This window comes from Aphis gossypii, chromosome 3, assembly GCF_020184175.1.
Source record: "Aphis gossypii isolate Hap1 chromosome 3, ASM2018417v2, whole genome shotgun sequence".
Lineage (NCBI taxonomy): Eukaryota > Metazoa > Arthropoda > Insecta > Hemiptera > Aphididae > Aphis > Aphis gossypii.
In genome coordinates, this window is record NC_065532.1 from 5,905,892 (window position 1) to 5,931,778 (window position 25,887).

At 25.2% G+C, this 25,887-nt stretch overlaps 5 protein-coding genes across 6 annotated transcripts; 2 read left to right on the plus strand and 3 right to left on the minus strand.

The window, feature by feature from the left end:
* Positions 1–525: 525 nt before the first annotated feature.
* On the plus strand, positions 526–3,602 carry LOC114123768 (threonine aspartase 1). Of its 2 annotated transcripts, none has more exons than XM_027986849.2 (9): positions 526–1,060; positions 1,215–1,282; positions 1,341–1,612; positions 2,194–2,273; positions 2,347–2,414; positions 2,485–2,601; positions 2,999–3,182; positions 3,255–3,394; positions 3,457–3,602. In XM_027986849.2, the coding sequence occupies exons 1-9, from the start codon at positions 1,024–1,026 to the stop codon at positions 3,526–3,528; spliced, it is 1,038 nt and encodes a 345-aa protein (XP_027842650.1). In that variant the 5' UTR covers positions 526–1,023; the 3' UTR covers positions 3,529–3,602. The 2 variants fall into 2 exon arrangements, with proteins under 2 accessions (XP_027842650.1, XP_027842651.1); XM_027986850.2 differs by having other exon boundaries at positions 531–1,060; positions 1,215–1,262.
* Positions 3,603–4,106: 504 nt separating this feature from the next.
* Positions 4,107–14,367, minus strand: LOC114123766 (girdin). The gene is made up of 22 exons (XM_027986845.2): positions 14,049–14,367; positions 13,543–13,631; positions 13,343–13,448; positions 13,061–13,270; positions 12,825–12,938; positions 11,235–11,389; positions 11,090–11,171; positions 10,580–11,021; positions 10,139–10,320; positions 9,675–9,806; positions 9,445–9,615; positions 8,471–8,763; positions 7,982–8,183; positions 7,662–7,919; positions 7,450–7,596; positions 7,233–7,378; positions 7,073–7,168; positions 6,884–6,947; positions 6,133–6,223; positions 5,991–6,064; positions 4,903–4,982; positions 4,107–4,828 (listed from the first exon to the last, which is right to left on the minus strand). The coding sequence occupies exons 1-22, from the start codon at positions 14,103–14,105 to the stop codon at positions 4,711–4,713; spliced, it is 3,309 nt and encodes a 1,102-aa protein (XP_027842646.2). The 5' UTR covers positions 14,106–14,367; the 3' UTR covers positions 4,107–4,710.
* A 2,819-nt stretch (positions 14,368–17,186) lies between these two features.
* LOC114123769 (GTP:AMP phosphotransferase AK3, mitochondrial) lies at positions 17,187–18,862 on the minus strand. Its single transcript, XM_027986851.2, has 3 exons — positions 18,372–18,862; positions 17,712–17,923; positions 17,187–17,653 (listed from the first exon to the last, which is right to left on the minus strand). The coding sequence occupies exons 1-3, from the start codon at positions 18,542–18,544 to the stop codon at positions 17,361–17,363; spliced, it is 678 nt and encodes a 225-aa protein (XP_027842652.1). The 5' UTR covers positions 18,545–18,862; the 3' UTR covers positions 17,187–17,360.
* Positions 18,863–21,479: 2,617 nt separating this feature from the next.
* Positions 21,480–23,017, plus strand: LOC114123771 (protein C19orf12 homolog). Its single transcript, XM_027986853.2, has 2 exons — positions 21,480–21,817; positions 22,621–23,017. Exons 1-2 carry the CDS (start codon positions 21,646–21,648, stop codon positions 22,878–22,880), a joined length of 432 nt encoding a protein of 143 aa, XP_027842654.2. The 5' UTR covers positions 21,480–21,645; the 3' UTR covers positions 22,881–23,017.
* Positions 22,871–25,083, minus strand: LOC114123770 (THO complex subunit 7 homolog). Its single transcript, XM_027986852.2, has 4 exons — positions 24,707–25,083; positions 23,819–23,942; positions 23,368–23,680; positions 22,871–23,302 (listed from the first exon to the last, which is right to left on the minus strand). Exons 1-4 carry the CDS (start codon positions 24,714–24,716, stop codon positions 23,102–23,104), a joined length of 648 nt encoding a protein of 215 aa, XP_027842653.1. The 5' UTR covers positions 24,717–25,083; the 3' UTR covers positions 22,871–23,101.
* Between the last annotated feature and the right edge of the window lie 804 nt (positions 25,084–25,887).

Genomic DNA, 25,887 nt, shown 5'->3' on the forward strand with positions numbered 1-25,887 from the left:
GTCGTAATCTCCCTAATCATGAAATGAGGTCCAAATATTTATCATATTACGGTGAATACTTTTGCTAGAACGAAATGATCCGGGAAGAGTCGATCGCCGAGCATGAAAACCGGAACCAGGACATAACTTTAAACACACATGCCAGATAATTTGGATTTCGGAAGTACCTAAAATATATCATGATGGATGTCGCGTAACGGGTTTGAGAGATATGCTACGGGCCATGAACATGAAATCTATACTCGCTGATGCTTACGTCCTAAAAATCTGATTATACGTTTCCTAAAGCCAACCTAATTGGACATACTCCACGTAGGTATGTACATATACGCAATTAGGTGGAGTCTTGGGGGGTCTTATCCCCCTAAATATTTGGCTAGACCCCTCAAATATTATTATTTCAGATATTATCAATGTTGCACATTTCATAAACAAAATATACACGCATTACATTTGTTCTAGCCCCCTTAAAAAATTGACCCTAGTTAAGGATTGCCATACGTCCCGGTACACCGGGACATGTCACCAGTATATAACTTCAGTCCCAGTCGTCCCGTTAGACCCTCCAAGGTTAGGTTAGTTTAAAAAATTAGTAAAAATAATAAAACACATTTAAAGAAAGTTGATCAAAGTTGACTGAATTTGTTTAAATCTGCAGCAGTGTGTTTTTTACTTTTGTGGTATGATCACAGAACGATAAATGATAACAAAAAACAATAATTTAATCTATTCAGTGATAATAATAATAATATATCATACCTAATTGTAACTTAATTGTTGATAGTCCGTATGCCGTTAACAAAAACTCAAAAGTTTAAAGTACCTACCTAATATATCTTATTATGCATTTATTTTTTAAATCTTATTTAAACGTCTTTAAAGTTTGGACCATTGTAAAAATTAGCATTTAATATACCTTTTAAATACTATTCTATTAGTATGACGTATTAAAATTTTCAAAACTGAAGAAATAATAATTCAAATTCAAAAGTTACATTGAGTTTAACAATTTAAGATTGTCAAATGAGTAGCATGGAATGTGTAATTGCTGTCCACGCAGGTAAGATATCATACAAACTAAATGTTAAAACCTAGTAAGTTTGTAATTAAAGACGTATTTTTATTTTCTACCGAATAATTTTTTATTATTCAGTACATTGAAAACTAAATTGTGTCATACTAAACCAAATTGATAAATAATTTCTTTTAATTAGGTGCAGGATACCAAAAAAGAACCAAAGAAGCAAACTATAAAAAAATATGTATGAAAGCTTGTAAAAAAGTTGGTTACTATTAACACATAATTTAAATCAGTCTATATAAAATTGCATATTTTTAAGGGATTAGAAGTTCTAAAAAATAATGGAACAGCACTAGACGCAGTTGCATTAGCCACTATGGTTTTAGAAGATTCTCCACTAACTAATGCTGGTTATGGATCTAATTTAACATGGAATGGTGCTGTGGAATGTGATGCAAGTATTATAGATGGATCAAATATGCATTATGGAGGTGTAGGTGCTGTTTCTGGTATAAAAAATCCAATTTCTCTTGCCAAACTCATTTGTGAAAATCAGAATTTAAAAATGTCATTTGGAAGAATTCCTCCGTGGTAATAATAATTAAAGTATAATCTTATTTTTTTAAGATTTTACTTTTTTTTAATTTTTAAATGTACAGTAAATATCCTTTACAAAGAACAAAAAATATTTGATTAAACTATCCACAAAATTGACTCATTTATTTAGAATTGCATGCAAATTAATGACATAATTGTAAAAAGTTAATCAAAACACAACTATTATAGTTCTTGATAAAAAAAAAAAAATAGTATCCATAGCATAAGAAGAATTGTTTGAGGTTTAATCTAAACTAATATAGGAATTTCATCTAGGTGAGCTATCATTAGAAATAATGTTAACTTTGATTTATTCTATCCAATTTTTCAAAAACAGCAATTTCCAAACACATATTTGGATAGTTAAATGTTTAATGTGTATAAGTTTATCTTTTAGAAATTTGTCATGAATAGAGTACCTAATAGAAGTTTATGATTATCATTCAATTTATCAACAAATAATGTTTTAAATTTAAATTTACAATAATATTTTTAATTTATAATATTTGTTCGGCTAAATTATTAACTGGTTCTATTTAAATATAATTTATTAAAAATTATTTTTTTCAATTAAGCTTACTTGTTGGTCATGGAGCTCATGAATATGCAATAGCAAACAATATTGTAACTGTTGACCCATCTAATTTAATTTCAGGTATACTCATTTTTTAAACTATTTTTATTATTTTGTATTAATAAGATTTTAGTATATTGTTTTATTTTTTTAGAAAAATCAAAAAAAGACTTTGTTCATAATAAATATAAAGTTATAAATCAAAAGTACAGTAATTGTCAAGTAACTTAAAAATATATACATACCATTTTTTGTTTTAAAAAAACTACAATAATATTATTATGTATTTTAGACTGGAAATTCTAGATTAGATACTGTAGGTTGTGTTGGTATGGATAAGTTTGGAAATGTTGCTGCATCATCTTCTAGCGGTGGTATTTTATTAAAACAAAATGGTCGAGTTGGACAAGTAAATTATATAATTATCTTTATTATATCAATAATTTGTGTTTTTTGGCTAAACTCAATGTTGATTGTATTCTAAAATTATGACATATCGCAAAATATTTTTATTTTATCAAAAGTTTTAAGTTCAATTTTGACAAAAGTCCGATAGTAATACCTAAGATACATACCTAAGGCTTGAAAATGTAATAAAAAATTTGCATGAGTACTTTTTACAGGAATATAAAAAAAAGTTTATTATAAAACCCACACATATATTTTAAGATTATTTGAGTTTCAAATTTTAAGTCACAAGCAACTGTAATAGCACACTTTTTATCCCTGCCATACAATGTATCATATATCTATTTTAGATAGTAAAAAACCTTAAAAATATAATTTAATAATGTGTCATTTTTTAGTCTGCTTTATTGGGATCCGGATGTTGGGCACAAATGTCTGATGACATTGCAATAGCAGTAACAACATCTGGTTGTGGTGAACATCTGATTAAAACAAACCTTGCTAAAGAAATGTCAAGACATCTTTTTAATTCTCCTTGTCCAACGATGGCAATTACTAAATGTTTTAATGAAGATTTTTTATGTTAGTTACCTGTCATAACTAAATATTTTGTTTGATATCTTTGTTCCTTAATGTTAAGATTTTTTTTTCTAGATTCGCCTTTGTTAAGAAATTATAATGAAAAACTTGCAGGTGCATTAGTATTATTTAAAAATAGAGACTGTTGTGAAATTTTAAGTGCACACACTACAAAATCAATGTGTATTGCTTATGCTACTGAAAATAATAAAAATGTATGTATTCAATTTTTATTGTAAAACTTTAATATATTTTTAGTTTTTTTTTTTTTTTTTAGAGTTATGTAAGTCGTTTAATGACAAATACTTTACCGGGAACAAGTGTAATGGTACAAGGATATCCTTTATAAGAACTATTATGAAAATTAGTTTAAAGTGTTAAATATTATACTACTCTTTGTCAAAATAAAATTGTTTTATTATATTGTTGTAGTTTTATTAGATGAATCTTGTGATGATATTGTGAAAATATGTCCATTTATCAAACTTAAAGTTAAGAATATTATCTAAATTTACACTTTGTATCATTTTTACCATAATTCAATCTCCGTGCTGTATATGAGGATTTTTAAATTTTACTATTTTGTCTACTTACAATTTACACAAAAAATTTTTAACCTAAATTTGGATAGTTAATTAACAAATTAGGTTGATTCTTTTGGACATTAAAGCTAATTACACAATATTTGTTCTGAGGAATTCACCTTATTATGTCGTGTACTACTTGCAACAATAACATAAATCATTTTTATCATATTTGCTATGAAACGCAGTTCTAAGATTGTAAGATCTACAGAAAACTGCAACTAATGTATCATAGTATCTGGGTTCGATCAATATTGAGAAAGACATTAATAAACATTGAATATTAGGCACCGTGTTATATGATAAACAGAAACCCATTTTATATATATATACATAAAACAAATTTTACATAAAATATAAATCATTCTATTTATTATAAAAACATATATTTCATATTAAAAAAACATTAAGTATACATTCTTGTTTATAATTAAAATATATATTATTAATGTGGTTTTTGATTGCATTTATATTAATTTTCTAACCACCAAATGTGTAGTAAACAAATATCACAATATTTAATTCGTCATTACTGTTTGATGGGAAATCCCTTTGGAAGTAAATGTTGGCAAGAATAAGGTAATTAATTCGATTTCTTATATCACTAGGTTGTGATATGTTATTTATCAAAATCTCACTAAATTTTAGTAGTAAAGTAAAAACTTAACATATTTAATTAGTATTAAGCCTAATACAAATTATTCTAGTAAAAATAACATCAAATAAAAACGGTATTTGTAAAATTAATATATATGAAAATTATGCACAAAAGAATTTAGAATTGAAATAAAACATAAATACATATAAAAAAAAGTTTGAAATGTTTATATATTAGAAGAAAAAAGTGTGCGATTAGGTAAAAAACAGGAACATAATAGTTAAAAAAATTCCACACTAAAAAACTTTTAACAGTCACGAAAATATAAATACAACAATTTTAAGTTATATTAGACACATCCATATTCATACCAGTTTGTATCTTCTTTCGTAAGTAGTGTTTTACTTGATCGCACTGTTGAATTGTTACTACTATCCTTAATTTCATCATCAGTAATGTGGGGTAACCTAAAAATAATATTGTGTAAGTCTAAATTTAAAAAAATTTAATTCTTAACATAGGAATAACATTTTTTTATTACTTGTGCTCATTACGATATGAAGGAGTAAGTGGTGAATTTGATAATGAATGACTGGCTATAATAGATCCTTCATCAACATCCTTTAGTAAACACAAAAATATTCATTCAAATTTGTTTTCATACAACAATATTATTATTTACTATATAGTCATTATGAACACATAAAATATGAATATGCAACAGTTTTTTTTATTAGTTTTATAAAAGCAATTGTAATTGCACAAAATAATTAATATCTATAAGCTTTTATTAACATTTTTCATTTTTAATATTACATTAAAGATGTTTGCTATGACATACTTTAAAAACTTATTTTATCTAAGATTTATTTAAAATTTTTAATAAATTATAATAAATTTAATTTATATTATACGTAAATTATTGAAACAAGGTATAAAGTAGTATAAATTCTACCAATCAAACAATATTTAATGCTATTAGATTTCTAATATCATTTAGTGCTCAAGTGACTTAAACATAATATAATTGATCACATTTGCTCGAGTTAGAGGTAAAATTAATGAACAGTTTAAATGTTCATTTGAGCACAAACAATAATAAGACGAGAGCTATTATATGTATACAGTGATATAGTGGGGTGTATACGCGGGTATATCGCGTATACCCACTTCTCTGTTTTTCTGTAAACGCGTATACTTATAGAATAACACATTATATTCAGGTATACGCTTATAAGAATGCATTTATTCTACAAACCAACTTGATAAATAATTTTTAATATATGTATAATTTAAACTTAAAAATTCATTTGATTATTTGATTAAAACTTAATATTATTTAATTACTTACTTACTATCTATTTGTCATTAACTCATAATATAGGTAATCATAAAATATTAAAATATATAATAATATATTTCTAAGAGTATGATTGTAGACTGCAAAGTGTTAAGTCTCAATTGCGACAGGGTAGTAATATAGAGTATGCAATTATCATAGATATAAAAATAATAATAACATAGTATATAGGGGGGGCAAAGCCTCCCACGTTTATATATTAAACATTTTTAAGCGTATACTCACCAAAATAAAAAATAATAATAATTTAAGTAAATATATAAACTTACATTTTCTTCACCAGATAAATAAAGAGTTTGACGTGTTCCTGGAGTTCCTAAACTGCTTAAATTATCTGAGTATTCTAAAACAGAAGATATTTTTATTGTATCAATAATTTGTTTTAAGACAACCAAGTTAAAGAAATTTAACCTTGATGATTTGATTGGTTGTCATCTAAATCTAAACTTGTATCTGAATCAATTCCTCTTCTAGCCATATCTTCATGCCAAGACATACGACTCTATAAAAAATTATAGAAAAACTTAAAATATGAAAAATTAATATTTTAAATACATTTAGCCAGGCCTGGATTGAGGTGGCAAGTTACCGAGAAAATCTCGGTGGGGCGATTATGATTGTTTGGGTAATTATTTTGTAAGGAAATTTTAAAGACATTCATTTAACTAAGTGCATCACTTAAAATTTTTGTTAATTTAATGATATTTATTTGAAAAGCGGCATATTAGGGCCAGTTAAAATACTAAAACTCGGTGGGCCGATACTTTCTCTATCCGGCACTGCATTTAGCTTTAAATTATCTGCTTTAATTTAGTTATTAAAATTGTGATGTATAATGTGTCATGAAGAGTAGTTGTCTTCGACAAGATGACCAATTTTCTTCTGATTTAATTACAATTGAATTGGTTTTTATTGACTTTTAAAATTAATTGTTTTGTTTAACTGAACTCACTTCAGCAAAATACATCATAAAATCCACTTAGATGATGGTTAGAAAAATAAAGTAATACTCAAAAAACATTAACTATACCAATTTCTGTCACCATGTGCTGAAGTCTCTTCCTGAGGTTACTTTCGAGTAAGTTTATTTTTAATCACTTTTATTTATTGAGTTACAAAATATTTAATTTTATTCTATTCTTAATAAATGCAATTTATTTACCTTATTCATTAACTCTGTACCAGCTTTTTTTACTTTTCTTATCCAAGTAGATCCAAAGGTTTTTCTAAACATATAAAAATAAAATTTTTTTAAAAAAATAAAGTCTAACAGCTCATTAACTTATCAGTTAATTATAAAGATAATTTTTAATTGATTAATAAATTGTTGTAAGTTATTAAAAATTTTTACTTCTTTGTTATGCTGCAACTATTGAGTTTTCTATAATGATCCATTATTTTTTCTTCAAGTTTTTCTTTCTGGCGAGATAAATGATTCAATTTATCACTAAAAATAAAGTTTAAATATAAATCGATTATAATAATTTATGTTTGAAAGTATTTTAACAAACGTATTATTTTTTTCTTCCAAATGATATTGTTCTTTATCTTCTAGTGATTGAGTTAAAAGCTCATGGTATTGAGTAATTAACATTGTAACATGTTCCATTAATGATCTTCTATCCTCCACAAAAGTACTTGTCATTTGTTGAAGTACCTTAATGGAAAATAAATTTAAATTTAATAATTGTATGCAAATAAAAATGTTAGAAAGAATTAATTTATTACCATATAACGAGCATTGGAATCTGTTAATTTAGATTTAAGAGATTCCATCTCTTTTTCATGTACTTCGACTAATTCCTTAGCATCCAATCCATTTCTAAGATCAGCTTTAAGTTTTTCATTTGCTGTAAATAATGCTCTAAAATCATCCTAACAAAAAAAGAAATAAAAATGATTAATTTATGGTGATTTATAATATAAAATGAAATTTCTACTTTTAATTTAGCATGTTCAGCTGGTAAATGTTTAACTGCCATCAATTCTGCTTTGAATTGTTCATTTTCACGTTTAAGCTTGGTTTCAACACTTTTCAATTGTGTTAATTTTTCTTTGAGAGAAAATCTGGCTTCTTTGAGATCATTTTTTAAGGAATCTTTCTGTTTTAGTTGTTCTTCATATTCAAGTGTTAATTGATTGTGTAGTATTTGAAGTTTAGAAAAAGCAGCATTGGTTGAATCCAACTCTTTTTGTGTCTAATAAAATTAATTAAAAATTTATATAATTTATTTAAATATAAAGATCAATAATTAATTACTTCTTCTTTTTCTGCAGCTAACTGAGTGTTTGCTAATTGCAATGCAGTATGTTGACTATTTAAAGAATGAACTTTAGATTTTAAAGTTGTTAAATCAACTTCCATTTGAGCAACATTAACAGTTTTTAATTCATGACACATATTAGTATCTTTAGTGATTTTCTCCCTTACAGCTTTCACTACTTCAGGGCTTGAAACAATTCTGTGAAATTAATTTAAGATGAATAATATATGAATGAGATTTATTTAACATACTCAACATTTTCTTTAATGAAAGTTTTGAATAATTGATACAATTTTATAATTTTATAAATTAAATTAAATTGTGCAATCAAAATTTATTTAATTCCAACTAATGAATATACTTATTCTTAAATTCTTAAACCAAAACTGTTCTATCTGTATATTTTATTTCTTACACAACCAACCGTAAGATTATTCATTTTTAAAACTATTTTTAATAAAAGTATAAAATAATATTTCACTTACTGATCTAATACATTTTCTGGTGCTGACAATTGATCCAATACTAAACCTAATTTATCTAAGTTTTCCATAATCTGTTGAGATTTACGTTTTTCTGATACCAAATCATCTTGGACAGCTTTGGTGGCTGCCACTTCAACAGTATATTTACTTTTCAAATCATGGAATTCATTTTCTATAGCACGTAAACGATGTATTTGCTTGTCATAATCTTCTACGTTTTTATTTAACACTTCTTTTTCTTTTTTTAACATATCAATATCACTTAATAAATTATCTATTTCTTCTAATTTATTCTAAAATATAATATAAAATATGTGGTTAATCAAATATTTAATACATAAAATATATTTTATAGAAAATAAAATTAATATATAGTATTCAAATGACAAACTTTGAACCTATGAAAAATTATTAAATTCAAAAAAAAGATTCAAAACAAATTTCAAGAAGCCCAATAAATTATGAGAGTTTATAAAAATATGTGCATTTTCAATATTGTTTTATTAACTTTTTCATTAGTTATAAATATTTTTAAAAAACTACCATACTTAAAAAAATCTATGTATTTGAAAAACAACTTCTTGTTCAATATACATTTTTATTAAAAAGAGAAATAACCATCAAAATTAAACATTTAGGCTACATCACGCTTTTCTTTATTGTAAATGTTAATAATGTTCATATAAATCAATTATAATACCATATTAGTTTTTAAAACCCTTTTTCTTGAAAATTGCTATTTGACTTACAAACAAATAATAATAATAGTAGTATGATGTTAATAAATAAATAGGTTGTGAATAATTTTAAATATTATTCTCAAAAAGGGAAAATAAAAAATATATATTTACAAATAATAACTTCCATCACTGATTACAAAGTCTACAAATTGTAATTTAAAAATTAAATATTAACAATTTTAAAGACCATAAGATGATAAAAAATGTATATTAAAAAAATGTATATATACTCACATCTAGTGTTCCTTTTAATTTTAATATCTCTTTTTCTAAATTATTATTTTTCAACTCTAAACCTTGAACAAGATCAGATTTTTCATTGGTATGTAGTGAACTGTTCTCTTTAATTTCATTTTCCAATCTTTTGTTTTCTCTTTTCAAACTTTCAAATTCTTCAGCTTTAATCTTTAACATAATTTAATGATTATTTACATGAATTTGTATACATTTTATATAACACTCACCTCAATTTTTATTTTTAACAATTCATTAGTTTCAAGTAATTTTTTATATTCATTCTTTAGATTAGTAAGATCATTTTCAACTGATTTACAGTGCTGATGTAAGCGATTTTTATTATTTTCTGTTTCTTCTAGCTATATAAATAGAAATTTAAATATATCCATTAGTTTTTTAGTATAATTAAGTATGTATTAGAGGTTAGTGTTTTTATATAATTTTAAAATATTTTTTTAACAAATAGCATTGAGAATTTTAAATTATTTAAGTAAAAAAAATGAATGAATAGTTAACAATTATAGCTTGTTTTAGTGACAAATAAAGATAACATATACTTTTATTTCTGTGCATAAATAGATAGGCATATTGATTATTGTAATCATATTCAATAGGTTTAAATCTTGTACAAATTATTTATCAATTAATAAAAAACATATAAATACAATATATGTATCATTTAATTAATTACCTGTAATGAAAGCAACTTCTTATCTTTTTCTAACTCTAAAATTATTTCATTATTTTGATGTCTTATATTATCTTGTAAGCATTCTATAGTTGATGTAAGTTTTTTATTTTCCAATTCAAGTCTTAGTGCATGTGATTGAGCACTAGTACTTAGTTGTTCACACAAACTATTATCTTTTGAACCTAAAATACACATATATTAAATTAAGTACAAAAATATGTTTAATAAAAATAATAAAATATACTTAATATACTTAATATAAACATATAAATATGTTAAAGAACTTTTGAACACTTTTAACAATTTTTAAGCAATTATTTTTTTTAAATTTAATTTAAGTATTGTTACTAAATATTTAAGTACAAGGTAGCAAAAATATTGTTATTTCAAAATTCTATTAAATAGGCTACCTTATTATTATTATTATGATATAATACTTACCAATGTGATCGAAATAGCTATCATTGTCAATTTCTTTGTTAAAACTTTCATTGCATTGAAAAGATTTATTAAGTAGATCAAGCTGTGCATTTTCATTGATAAGTTCATCAATTTTTCTTAAGTGTGCATCTCGTTCTAATGTCATGGTATTAATATTTTGTTTAAAGTGTAACAATTGTGATTCCATTTCTTGTAGCTGAGAAGCTCGTCTTCGAAACTTAACAAGTTGTTCTTCAAGAGTTTCTCTTGTTTCTTGGAGAAGTAAATTATTTTGAGTAAGCTCTTCTTCCCTAGATTTGTAATAATCTAAATCTCCCAATTTTTCCTTATATTTTTTTATTTCTATTTCCAAGTGTTCATAATTAGATGCTTTTTCTCGTAAAGCATCTACTTCATCTCTATATGCTTTCGCTGATCTAGCATCCACTTTGATTTGTTGAAGCTGAAATAATTGATAACGATATATCATGATAATTATAAAAATAAAAATAAAATGCAACTATAATGTACCTCTTCTTTTAATTTAACTGCAGTGAGATTAGTTTGTTCAAGTTCTTCCTTAGCTTCAGCTAATGCTTCAGTTTTTTCTTCCCTAAGAAAATCAAACATATAATTTAATCTTTATTTATAATTATTTTATATCATAAATATTTACAATTCATGTCTAAGTTTTCGAAGCTTAGCTTTCCAATCAGCAAGTTCAAGAGCATAGTTTTGATTATCACCACTAGAACTAATGGATATGGTTAAACCACCAGCTTCTAAAGGTTTTAAATTAGAAAAACGTTTTTCTTCTAATTCTGTCCACATCTAAAAAGTAGGTTTTACTTAAATAAAGCATATTATATTATGTTTTTGCTAGATTATAATTTAAATTTATAAATTAAATTATTAGATAAAAATTATCTTGCACATTTAATTTAGTTTAATTTATAATGTATTGCTGTAAGTTACTTTGAATCTTTTACAATGTATTTATGGAATTTAATAAATATGGAAATATTTATGGAAAACTATATTTATTTAAATGGCATTTAAATAATGGAAACTTAATACTAGAAAAATATTTATCGGTGTGTATGATGTTCAAATTTTAATATGTCTCATAGCTGACACCTTTTCTTCACTAGTGAAGCTATGTTGCTGCACACAAATCAACTAATAAGCACATTATTTAGCTTGAATAAAAAACAATTTATTAGAATTACAAGCACAAATTATAAGTAGAACATTTTATATGTCATTAAGATCAATATTTTTGTAATATTATTTTTTTCAATAATTTTAATCTACTCGATTAATATAATTTAATATATCTAATATATTTATATATACATAAAAGAAAATATAAATATGATGCAATATTTTTAGTTTAACTATATTATATACTGGTGTCGTCTTCCATCATTGTCTTAGACATATGTAAGTATATCAGTAATGTGCAGGGCCCCCACATGGGGGGGGGGGTGATGGACTTTGAGTACAGGGGCCCGGCTATATTAAGGGCCCGTGATATAATAAAAAAATTAATATTTTTCCAAAAATTGTGATAGATGGTAAATTGTATTTTTGGAAGTCTTATAAAGGGCCCGGTCAAACATTTAGTACAGGGGCCCGAAATTGTACGTGGGGGCCCTGGTAATATGTCACCACAGTGCTATCATATTACTAAAAGTTGTAAAAAGTTAGTGATCAACAATAAAACAGAAGGAAAGATAATCAGTATATTGTGAATTATTATAATTTAAATATTATTTTAAATGGGTCATACAGTAAAAATAAATCTATGATATAATTATTTGTGAATTATCAAATAATCTATTTTAAAAATAAGAATTGTTGAAGATAGCAGCAGCATATTATCTTAAAGTAAAGTTATTTATTTATTTTAAGAACAATTTCAATTTTGAATTGTATATTTGAAAAAAATATTCAATACAGTACCATAATATTTAAAATGTGTAAAAATAATACTACTATATTAGAAAGAAGAAATAATAGTATAATTATATAATAGCCAAATAGTTTATGACATTGATTGTATAAAAGATAAATAATAAATTAAATCTTTATTTACTGCATACAGATTCCCTCACTGTGTATAAATGTCTGAAATCTGAATTCACTTTATTAATCAATAGTTATTATTTATTTTAATAGTATATAATATAAGTAACTGATATTTTATTTACACCTGAATTGTTTTTATTGTGTTAGTATATTTTTTAGCATATTTTTCAGTTACCTGAAGATATTGATCACGTTCTTTAACCAATTGTCGAATGTGAGAAATCATGAGGTCAGTTGTTAATTGCTCGGCATTCTCTTGAGTAATTACAATTTGTTGACTTTCAGTAATCTATACATTTAATCAACAATTATTTAGTTATAATTATATTAATAAGCTAGATTTATAATAAATAGCTAAAAAAAAAATTAAATTAAAAAATTAATAGTATTCAAGTTACTCTAATATATTACTTGTTTTATATAATGTACAAGCGCATGTTGAGATTCAATAGGCAATGTTTTTATACGTTCAATAAATGATTCTTTATTTGGACATTGAACTGCACAGCCAAGTAATAATAACAATAATAATTTCATATCTTCAAAACTTTGTTTTGAATAGGGTTCCCGTCCTAAACGTAAACAATCAGGCATTGTCAATATAACCTGTCCCAGTTCTTCCTAGAATATTTACAATAAATTTATGTTAAGTATGCAGTATTATGTACTTAAATATTAAATTAAATAACTTACTTCATATAACATTTTAATGTTTTTCAAAATACAATTAATATTTTGGATCCTAATGGATGGATCATTTTGACCAGAAACAATGGTATGATATAATGGTTCAGGATCTCTAGAAAACCAAAAAAAGTTATTTAATATTCATCAATTTCAACAATAAAAAAATAAGTGTGATAAATTGATAAGGATTGATACTTAGTACTTACATCAAAAGTAATACTTCATAAATCAATGTTCCATCAATTAAATTTTCATATACACTTAATTTTTCAGGCTTGTTTAAGCACGATTGTAACTAAAAAAATTGTTAAATTATATATTTAAATACATTTTTAAAGCTTATTTCTTGTTTATTTTAGAATATGCTGATATTGCTTGCTTAACCTAAAATGCTATGAGCACATCAAAGTAAAGTCAATTAACCAAATTCATAAATATAACTTACTCGTAGATCTTTTAAACCTAGTATACTGTTAGTATAAAACTTTTTAACTAACGAACATTGTTTTCAATAAACTGTACAAGATTGTATTATTTTGAAAAAAATCACATATTCAGTTTTAATTAATAATATTATTCATTGATTAACATAATTTTAGAAAACAAAATACTAAATAGATATATGTATTTATAATCAATTGAATAAAAAGCAATCTGATAAAATTAAAGATAGTGGTAAATGCTGAAAATAAAAATAAAAAAACTGTCTTACCCAAACAACTAAATGCTCTTGCATGAATTCTTCTTTTTCTGTTAATGTTATTTCCATGGTTAAACATAAATAAGTTCAAAATATTATATATTATATTAACAATCTGTTATGGTAAAACGACCATATTCTTGCTATAAAAGGTTTGTCATTAACTTAACATATATTTATAAGCGACCCAACACATTATTACATAGTATTGCACTACAACCAGTAAAATAAACATACAAAATCTACTAACAATACTAACATCCTTATACTAGAACAATTTAAGTTATAACTATGTACCTATTATGAAAAACTGGAAAAAAAATAAAAAAGTAAAAGTAATTTAATAACATGAGATAAATTGATAATAGCAGTAAACAAAAATAGAAATACAGTATGTCCATTATGTCAACATCGAACGACATAACACTCAGACACTTTTTATGATTACATTCATTGTAGCTGGAATTTGGGCGGCCGCTACACATAGTTTCTGATTGGTTACACTGGAATATTGGATACGTTTTTAATTTTTGAATAGGTACATCTTCCACTAATCCACTGTACTACTGTAGTTTAGGTACTGTACTTGTATCAACTATTTCTTGTGTTACTCTATGACTTGTATATAGTTGTAAAGTAGATCTACTTTATCATGTATAGTTATATGCTTGTATTTAGCAATTAACATTATAACCTATAGGTACTATAATAATAAAGATATTTAAAAATGCAAATATTGCAAATACCTTTTAGGTTATTCTACAAATATTGTGCTAAAAAGATCTTTATATTCTAGAGTAAAATTCAAACTTTAAAACATAAATTACATAATTTACTATTCAAAATAATAGTCAACGTATAGTCGGTATTGATATTAAAAAAAAATTCAATACTTTATATTTATATAATGCACGATGGTCTCTACATCGTGATATAATGTAATTACGTACAAACCCGTATGACCGTAGTAACTCCATTTTCGGAAATGAATCACGTCATGTCGTCATGGAGACATGGAAATTAATCCTTATAGACCTAACCTACGGTTGGATATTGAACCGATATAATTAATATATAATATATGTGGATAAACTTAAATTTCTTCATTAAAAATCTTAATTGATCGTATTAATTAATTATATACACAAAATTATACAAAATATATGAAATAATAAGTATAATATTAAATAAACTACATAATATGGAAATGGAACGTTCAGCATATTATAAATTTATAACATTGGTTCCTTGGAAATTCTATGACAATTACTCTTGAGACGTGAAATAATCCTAATCCAATTATTTTAATATTTTATACTATAATATTTAAGCTTAATTAATGATAAATAATTTAAAATAAATTAAAACAGTCATTATCGAGTTGGTTAGGTCAAATTCGCTGACTGAAGACTGAACAATATTTTTAAGCACTATGTATTAGGTATCTATATAGACATATAGTTTAGTGGTTTAACCTGTTTCAATAGAAAATACGCAATAATAAGAAGAAACTATACATATGGATTATGGATATTTATATTTTAATTGGTTATCTTGTAATTTTTTCACAATTTCAAATATAGGTTACCTACCTATATAAAAGTTAAGTTTTGATTTACTCTGTTACTTCATTTTAAATTTGATCAAATGGTTTTAAAATGGAATCTGCAATCTGAAAAAATAAAAAAAATTTTAAATAAAAAAAAAACAAATAATAATATTGTATTAGGTTATAAATAAATTATAAGAAACAAAAATTAGAACCTTCCCAATTTTTTTTTAATTACATTTTAGGAATGTTTTTAAATCTATATTCACAATCACTATTTTTAGTGTTGAATTTTATTAATTCTGTAGATATGATAAATACTTACAATATATGTTAGTTACAAATTACAATGATTAAACATTATTTATAATTCACCCTACAATGTTGTGACTTGTGGATATCACTTTTGAGTTAGTAGTTCTTTCTTTCTTTATTGACTTTTATGGGCCATTAAGGTCCATTGGCGCAACAACTACCTACTTGCCTCCATTTATCTCTATCTTGAGCTAGTTCTCTGTAGTTTACTCCCATACTCGATACGTCTTTAATAATATCTTTCCACTGCTGTCTGTGTCGTCCTCTCTCAAAAACAGCAATATTGTATTGTGTTAAGTAAATAAATACGGCAACGTTGTACGTAGGTATTTAGTATTTACCATTTTTATGCTCAATCTTGTATTTTTGATTCCTATTGTTTGATTATGCCTGTGCTGTGCTCTATCGGGTTGTATGAATTTATGAATTTTGGGGAGTTCTTCATAGAATTTAGTTTATGAAAAAATATTGTAAATTTACTGTACTTGGTGTTTAATGGTCAAATATTTTTTGTTAAATTTGTGGTGTATTATCGTGATTATGAAGATTTATCGGTTCATATTTCTTGTAGGCGTACGTTTTAAATTTGTTTACCTATTTGTATTAACCCGTCATCTGTATCGCTACTGTATTATACTGTTACATGATTGGTATCGTGTTAGCGTTACGCTAACATTATCGTTTTTTCGGTTCTGTGAAATATTTATTGAACTTGGAATAATGAAACAAAAATAAAAATATTTGTCTAGTTATATCCTACAATAATTATATTGTTTAATACCAAATTTCACTCAAATTTTCAATATAAAAAATAAAAAACATAATTTTTGGTAGAAAAAAAAGATACAGTATAAAAATTAAACAAATCACCTTTTTATAACAAAATCTATTAAAATAATAACAATTTTAATGTAATTCCAACATTCTTTCAATTTCAAAAAGCCAATAAATTAGATTGAAATTTTTAATTTTACTATGATAAACCAACAAAGCACAAAAATTATCCTTAAGTAAAGTATTGTTGGGTGTATAGACTTTCTGTAGCCCTATGAATGATTCTGGTTAAAGTAGGTGTATTACTTACTTAATAACCATAAAATATTAATAACTCTGGTTCTTATTCATGGTGTTCACACCAGGTGTTGTGAATGGTACCAATAATTCCTTATAGTGTTTACAAATATTAATACTCTAAGTGTATGGCAAGATATATTTTTATAATTTTTCACATGAAATAAAAAGACCCAATTAAATAAAAACAAAATTATAAAGCATTAAAAACAATATTAATTATAAATTTTGTATTTCTTTGAATAGCACCAAATAAGTATCAAGTAACAACAGTATAGTCAGTAATATATAATAATAAGTATAACATATAATATAAGTTTTTGATTATAGAAACAATTAAATTACAACAACAATTACAACATTGAATGATGCAATTATACCAATAAATCTTATGCAAGTTTTTCCTTGGGTTCAATCTTGGTGGCTAAGTATTTGTAAACTTGAGGCCAAATTTCATTGGTAGTTTTTCCTGAGAATTTCGCTAAGATATTTTGCTCAGCATAATATTCTAAAATAGGACCAGCCATCTCAGAATATATTTCCAAACGCTTCTTAACAGATTCTGGTTTATCATCATCGCGTTGCATTAATGGTTCACCAGTTACATCATCATGGCCAGGCACCTTGGGTGCATTAAAATCTGTGTTGTAGACTCTTCCACTTGGCGCATGTATCCATCTACCTATATAAAATTGATTGAAGTATTAACTGATAGATTAAAGTTGTAATAAGTTACTGACCTTTTACTCTATTGATAATAATATCAAAGGGTACATCGAGGCTAATAACTACTTGTACAGGTGCTATTTGGAACAAGCTCAATGCTTGTGGTTTGGTCCTAGGAAAACCATCCAGAAGCCAGCTGCGATCAGTTGACGATAGACGGTTCAATTCGCTACCAATAGTTTTCAACATCAATTCATCAGGCACAAGTTGCCCATTAGACACAAATCTGGTTAATAGCAAAAACTTGACATTATAAATTACAATAAAAGTATACTGTGACCCAAATTATATGTATGGGCAAATCATTGGTAGGCTGAGCAACCACAATTTAACCTTCTATACATATTTAAATATATAATGATTAATGATAATTTAATTATTTTCAGGTAACTAGTTGACGGCAGTATTGATTTTCCAGTCCCCCAACCACACATATTCATATTTTACACATAATTGATTTAGAAAACCAGTCAATAATTGATATGAAAACGATGAAAAGATCCATTAACTTTTAAATATGGAGATTAAAAATTATAAAATATAATATGAGTAGGTAATATATTATTATCAGTAATTGGACAACAGCCCTAAATTATATTAGGTCGTATAAATAAATAATGAGTATATAAAGTACTTCTCATTTTGTATAATACCTACCTGTACAGATGGCTTACTTGTTGACTTGGATGCCAATATCAGTCTTCTCTCGTATCATTTTCCGTAGTATGTCACCACTGGATATGTGTAGCATATCGAATGATCGAACTATACGTTCAGAAACAGTTCCTTTTCCGGAGCCTGGAGCACCCATAATCAGAGCTTGTAGTAGTCTTTTTGTAGATGACATACTTGTTTTACTAAACTTCACTTAGATCGTAAAAAAAATAAGTTAAATAAACAATTTTTTTCAGTTTTGCTGTCACAGTTTTATGCAGTTTATCTTGCAGTTGTCGCTACGAAATTGGCATTTTGGCACTCACAATTTTTGTCCTATTGCAACACTTTTGCTACCCGGAAATCTAATTAACTTAATGTTATATTAGTGTACAGTACTGAACTATAAATTATAAAAGTATAAACGGATGACGTTATCATTTATAAACGTGCGTACCTGTTGAACATTCGCCCTCCAAAATCATGTTAATTAGCCGATCAGCTGCTACCGCCTACCATATTGTAAAGAGGTGGTTCCTAATATTAATATTACATTATACTACTGCACTTATTTATTTTTATCGTTGCAGTATTGCAGTACTATTGTAGAAGCTCTAAACAATCATGACTACAATTAATAGTAGTGTGCATTGGGCAGCACGGCACATGCACATGGCCCCCACAAACAAATCAAGATCTATAATGAATTTTTTTAAGTCCAACGTCCAATTTAATAATTATTGGTCCAGATCAAAAGATTAATAATGCATTTTAATTATTTACATCGAGTTTCAATTATCGATATTCTATTAATAATACAATGGTCTATGCCTATTATGGTATTATTGATATTGTACTACTGTCGTAAACGAATAGGTACCTAGTGTGTATTGTTTTATTAGTGACACTGTGATAGCAGTTGTAGGTACCAAAAAAAATATGTACCATAATATAAATATTTTAACCAGTTCACTAATCAGTTGTCAAGTGCACAAACTTTGAATTCAAGGATAAATTATTGTGAACAAAAAAAAAAATTTGAGCGGATTCGATCTAAACCTCTTTCACTAAATATATTTTAAATATTGCTATTAAAGTAATTTATTGCACTATTAAAATAAAGTTTAAATACATTTTCACCGAAAAAATTGAAATTATTATAATGTAAAGTCTATATTATACTATAAAAAGGTTAGACCCGTAACCCGTTGAGTTATTAATAAATAACATCGTTATTTATCGTTTTAGTATGTAATTTAGAAATAATTTGAAATTTGTAAACTATTGAACATCAAATGTCAAAAAAAAATACATATTTTCGATATTTTATGAATTTGATAAAACTTCTAAGTTAAAAAGATTATAAAAAATATTGTAATTATCTAGAATTATTTATTTATTTATTTATTAGAATTAACTCTAATCGGCTTTTTACGATGTAACTAATATGAATACAAGATATTAGATATAATATTATTTACATAGGATATTAATATTTCAAATCAATAATTTTCAAAATTGCTTAGTATAAATCTATGCAGAAATCATTGGAATCTTAAATAAAAAAATGTACCTATTTACAACACACTGATTTTATGTTTATGACTAATTTTTCTTTTTCTGACATATAGTCCTTCATTATACGTACAATTTATTTTACTCGTTAAAAACCATTTAAATATGTTCCGTGCAAGAATTGTTGACTGTTGTACTCCGATGTACTTAGCAATCAAATTATAATATGATGTAATTGATATTTGATGTATTACTGTAGGTACCTATATTAACTACATGCAGTCTGCAGCAACGGTGGCTAATGGTTATGCAAATTATTGTTCAATTTTGAAATCATATTGCACACGTAAATACGTTATGGATACATAGCATAGATAAATATTTTTTTATCTATAATTTATTTTCATGCATAATGCATTCTTAATTTATTATTTTCTAAACTCTTTGTATTTACTGCCAGGGTCGGACTGGCTCAAAGAGTCTTACCATGCAATTAAGTAAAAAAGGCCCACAAAAAAAAAAGCTTATAATTAAAATATAAAAAACAAATTTATCTTAGTTATTACATATTTTACATATAATTTAAAATGAAAATAAATATAATTACATAAATTAAATACTGTTATTGTTCAAATAAAATTTATAATAGTTTTATAATTTATAAACTAGGTATTTAAAATTAAATTTTTTTTTAATTCATTTGAGGTATTTTCTAGTTCATCTATATGATGGAATCGTAATCCCATTTCGATATTATAACTGATTCACAATTTAACAATATTAAGGATTCTAGAAGATCTTGACCCATAAGTGATCGCTTGAACGGGTTTTGATAATTTTTAATTTTGAAAACCTTTCACATATTGTTACTTGTGTGCATGATATGTTAAGAGAGTCTCATATACTATAAAAAATTTGATTTGATGTAAGAATCCCAGGTCAATCGTTTGTCAAGTATGACACTGAGATATTTTACTTCTGAGAATATTGTGATTGGTATTACTTGAAAGTGGAGAGAAAGGGGTTTGATTTTTTTTAACGTGAATGGTTATAAATTGATTTATCTGGGTTAATCTTTATTTTCCAATTGAATGACCACTCATCAATTAAATCTAAATGTGTTTGTAAAAAATGTACAGTTTCTATAGAGTAAAAAATAGTTATGGATTTGTTAGGGTCAGTTATGATAGGAAGATAATGGCTCCAAAGTGAGCCATCATTTGGGTTTAAAGTATTACTCAGTTTTATGTTTTGTTATTAATTTTTGATGGTGTTCGTCAAGTGATAAAATATTATTTTTAACAGATGAGGATCGATTTTTTTTCCATCTAGAGTAGGTTAGGTTAGCTGATTATATCGAGATTGTGAGGTCATGGGCGGCGTTTTCTACATCAGATTTGGATTTAAAAGAGATTTTTAACTTTTTGTTTTTTAAACAAGTTTACATACTTTTTAAATTGCGCCTTACTAAATTGACGGAAAAAAAAATTATCATTGATATTATTTACGTTTTTTTTACAATTGTTGAACTTGTCACACTGAAGCTTATCAGTATTCTTTTGTTTTTTGATATCAGATTATTATTATTATTATTATTATTATTATTATATTATTAATATTAACCAATATTGTTTTTTAGTTTGTCTATGACGAATATAATATTTTATATTTTTCATGTAAAATAAATCAGACATATATATTTTTAATCAGTTTAATCTTTATGTATATGGATTTAAATTTTCATAGGTAATTTTAATTATAAATAATCAAAAAAAAAAAATGTCATCGATTGCACCTCAAAGTGTGGTAAAATCACTAGAAGTTGTTGGTGAAATCTTTAAGGAAGAAAATATAAAAATCTCTGTAAAAGAATCAGTTAAAGGTGGTCTTATAACAGGCATTGCAGCTCTTGTTGGCGGATTACTTGGTGGCAAGAGTGGTTTAATTGCAGGTAAAGTAAAAGCTTTAATAAATATAATTTATTTAAATTATGAGCTGCGTATGTACAACATTTATTTTGATATTATTATATTAATATATTGAACAATATGTTCTGAACATTATAAGCAATTTGTAAAATGCTTAAACATTGGACCTTTAATTTAGTTTTTTTTCTTACCGCTAAAAGTGAAAAATAATGATTATATTATTTTATACCATACAGCAGGGTCTCATTAATCCAAAAGAAATTATTCGGATTACCTATGATTGGCTATGGCTTAAAAAAAAAAAACAGTTTTCTTGTAGTTTACCTTTTGAAATTTACATTTATTTTATCTATACATACTGTATAAATTTTTGCCAAATTTATAATTATGTATGTACAGCCAGTTAATATATAAAACGTACCTATTATGTACCTATTCATTTAAAATATTGAATTTTTTGTTTTTTGAGCTCTAGTTCTTTTATGCTGATAAAATGCTTTGCTCCACAAACCTCTAAGCGTTAATGTTTTTATTAATATTCTTAATAGTTTTTACTAAAACACAATAAATATATTCAACTACTATTTAAATCATTTCACTTCTGAATTTCTCATAGTTCATAATATATTTTTAATATTAAGTTTATAGCAAATATAAAAGTATGTAAAAATTATTTTTATCATAAAATAAAGTAAAAAAAAAAAAACATTCAATTAAACTAAAACTACTGATAGCTGATAATTACAATATTATATTATTGTGTGTGAATCTTGTACCTTAATGTTTTAGCTATGTAATAAATATTTGTGATTTTCCTCAATTTTAGGTGGAGTAATGGGTACTGTAGCTGCTTGTTCAATGACTCAAGATTTTAAGTCTCTTCTACAAATTATACACGAAATGGACTATGCAAAACAAAAAAAATTGTTTGATACTATACAAAGTGTAATATCATCAATTGATATAAGTGATGTAGTTAAATTGATGGTTTTATTAAGCACAAGTCATTCAATTAAACAAGTTGTCATTCATGAAACTATAAATTTTTTACGCAATGAAATGAGTCTCGAAATATGTCGTAGTTAATAAAAATTATTTTATTGTTAAGCATTAAATATAAATATAAAGTATGTTCAGTAATCTGTTTATAATGTAAAATTAATGAAATTGTATAATAAATCGCACAATTAAATATTTAAATAAATCACCATTGAACAGTTTTATTTAAAGTGTGTTTCTATTGTTGACTCATGATACTAATATAAAACATTACATTGCATATTTATAAACAATTCAATTTTTTATGATTAATCAGACATGGGTTCCTCGACATCATCTTTTCTTGTTAATATATCAAGATCTTCATCATCAAATGTCTCGTATGACATATCTTCACTCATCGAACCATTATCATCTAAACTATCTGTTAAGTCATTTAATGCAGACATAAGTACATGCAATTGTTTTCGTCTCTTATCTAGTTTTTGATTTATTTCATTTTTTGTCATCTGAAATAACATTATTTTAAACATTGATATAATATAAGAAATTAAAAATTTATTTATGAAAATACTTTTAATGCTTGAAGTTCATCTTTTAAATCATCAAGACGTTTAGCAGTTTCAGTTCTAGGAGGGTGTTGAATAATGAGTTTGGCTAGAACATCATACTCCATTCGATTACGTCTTATGGTTTTGGCTTTTTTTAATTCTTCTTTTGCACGATCTATTTCGGTTTTTGTATTTGTTATATTATGATCAATTTCACTAGACATGTTATCATACATAAGCATTTCTTCTACATTCATACGAGAAACAGCTTGGGATTTCTTCATAGCATGCTCACATAGATTGAGATGAACTAACATCTTTTCCATAGCTTTTTGACTAAAAATACAATTAATGTTACAAAATTGATCCTTAAGTGTAACATAATGTAATATAAGTTGACTTTAATTTCATAGTATATACATTTAAGGTACCTATTGGATCAAAATGTGTTATAAAATTACATATAATGAATACCTTTCAAGAGGATCTGTGTATTTTGTATTGCACCATTTTAAATATGTTTTTAGCAAAATATTTAAACGTCTATCATCACCAATTCCATCACCATCAATAAGTAGCTTACGCCAAATTACTTCTTCTATATAAAAAAAAAAAAAAATTTATTAATTATACCTACAGAAATTCTACTACTTTTTTGAGTGTTTTCCAATTAATATAAAAATGAACTACTTAAATTAATAAATATTAGCATTGATATGCCTAATATATATATTAATATTAATAACATCCAATAATTAAATTATTACAGTTCAATGTTTAAAATTATTTTAAATAATAGAAACAATAAATAAAAAAACAAAGAAGAACAAGAAAATGTAATAACATTAAAATCAAATTAAGAAGCATAATCAGATAGCAAATTCAAAAAACTGCAATATATCAACAACAATAGATTTATAAGAGTAACTTAAAACAACTTGAGGGTCTATTGAAAACATATTGTTACTACATAAGAAATGAAATAATTTTACTATTCCTCAGCCTGTTAGAAAATATGTAAACAAAGTTGCAGCTAGCTTTTTCAAAGTGGTAAGTAAAAAAGGAGTCATTTTAAGAAAGACAAGAGCATAAGATGGAAGTATATATAAATATATTAATATATATTTAAAGAATTTCTAGGTATTATTAGATACCAGTCTACAATCAAAACCGTTAAAATACGTGTTGGTTACAATTAATATTCACTTTTTTTTTTTGTAAACCTTATTTTATCATCTGTTCAAATATCTTGAACAATAGGCAAATTTTGTGAATGCAAAAAACAAATTAAATATATTATTCACAGTGTGGAAAACTCTAACACTAAAAAATTGAAGATATTTTAACACTATAATTCTTTACCATCATTCATATTGTTTGGAATGTAATATGATCATCAACTGGAATTTAAAAATTTATAAAACTCGCTCTTTGAACAACCATTGATAAATTGAATTATAGTTCTTACCATGAATTAAGATATAATTATAATTTAGTATGTCTTAATTCATGGAAATCACTCAGATGAGTCAGATGTATTATGTTCACGTACATAAAAATTAAAAACGATACAGGTGATCGATTGTTAAATTAAAAACACAAGTTTAATTTAAAACAGTAAAAACATTACACACAAATTAATAATCAAACACTAAATTTTAGTTTTTTATAATCGTGTTTATAGCAAAAACGCATAAATTCATAATAACCAATACGTTCGTGTTAATAACTCAACGAATAAATTTAATTTAATTCATACAATTTATCTTCTAAGATCGTGTTGTGGACTATGATAAACAAATGATTTAAGTTGGCAACAGATTATTGACGCTAAGATATAATTTTTATCATGTGTTAGACAAAAATCATGGATTTAGATTTTAGAGTGCCGTACTGCCGTTGATGGCAAATAATTAAATATTAAAAAATTATTAATGGAATATGGATTTAACTTGGTACTTGGTAGTTGGTAGCCAATAAGTCAATGTAGGATTTTATAATAAATAATGTGTATTACAACACATCCATAGCAATTAGCAATTAACGAATTACAATTTGTTTATTATATTATAATAAAAACAGAAAAAATATAATTATTTAATTTGAAAGTTTATGTTATATTAAAGTATAATTTTTGAAACAATGAAAATTTATATTTTATTAGGAGTTAATTATAATTATATATGTGATCATAGCTTAACCACTGTACCTACCTCAGTTTTTGATCGCAAGTTAGATATTAGACAAAGGTCGTCTCTAATTTGATTATTTTTGTCAAATCTGATATTTGGTTATTTGTAGTAAAGTTTGGGTAAAGATAGGTTAAGCCTGTTGTTTGTTCATTTGTTGTGCTCGGTGGTTTTCAAACTGCCCCCGTCTAGAGTTTGCTTATTTCCTATTAGCTTCCATAAAAAAAAAGTTTAACGATCAGATAAATTTCTAAATGGCTCCCATAGAAATAGTTAAAAATTAAATTAAAGCTCAGTCATGTCAGTACCTACACCTAGATTTTTTAAAAAACAAGAGTTCATTAAGAACATCAT

Bases quoted from the DNA above. Each gene is read 5' to 3' on its own strand.
- LOC114123771 (XM_027986853.2), top strand. From the start codon at position 21,646: ATGTCATCGATTGCACCTCAAAGTGTGGTAAAATCACTAGAAGTTGTT. The intron at 21,818-22,620 runs GTAAAGTAAAAG...CCTCAATTTTAG, and splicing joins CAAGAGTGGTTTAATTGCAG to GTGGAGTAATGGGTACTGTA.
- LOC114123766 (XM_027986845.2), bottom strand. From the start codon at position 14,105: ATGGAAATAACATTAACAGAAAAAGAAGAATTCATGCAAGAGCATTTA. The intron at 11,172-11,234 runs GTAAATATTTAT...TGATTTTCTTAG, and splicing joins CGAAAACTTAGACATGAATT to GGAAGAAAAAACTGAAGCAT. The intron at 9,616-9,674 runs GTGAGTGTTATA...ATTATGTTAAAG, and splicing joins TGTTAAAAATAAAAATTGAG to ATTAAAGCTGAAGAATTTGA.
- LOC114123770 (XM_027986852.2), bottom strand. The intron at 23,681-23,818 runs GTATTCATTATA...TTGTATTTTTAG, and splicing joins TACACAGATCCTCTTGAAAG to TCAAAAAGCTATGGAAAAGA. The intron at 23,303-23,367 runs GTATTTTCATAA...ATGTTATTTCAG, and splicing joins ATGAACTTCAAGCATTAAAA to ATGACAAAAAATGAAATAAA.
- LOC114123768 (XM_027986849.2), top strand. From the start codon at position 1,024: ATGAGTAGCATGGAATGTGTAATTGCTGTCCACGCAG. The intron at 1,613-2,193 runs GTAATAATAATT...TTTTCAATTAAG, and splicing joins TTTGGAAGAATTCCTCCGTG to CTTACTTGTTGGTCATGGAG. The intron at 2,602-2,998 runs GTAAATTATATA...GTCATTTTTTAG, and splicing joins AAAATGGTCGAGTTGGACAA to TCTGCTTTATTGGGATCCGG.
- LOC114123769 (XM_027986851.2), bottom strand. From the start codon at position 18,544: ATGTCATCTACAAAAAGACTACTACAAGCTCTGATTATGGGTGCTCCA. The intron at 17,924-18,371 runs GTAAGCCATCTG...GCTATTAACCAG, and splicing joins ATTGGCATCCAAGTCAACAA to ATTTGTGTCTAATGGGCAAC. The intron at 17,654-17,711 runs GTCAGTAACTTA...AATTTTATATAG, and splicing joins TATTATCAATAGAGTAAAAG to GTAGATGGATACATGCGCCA.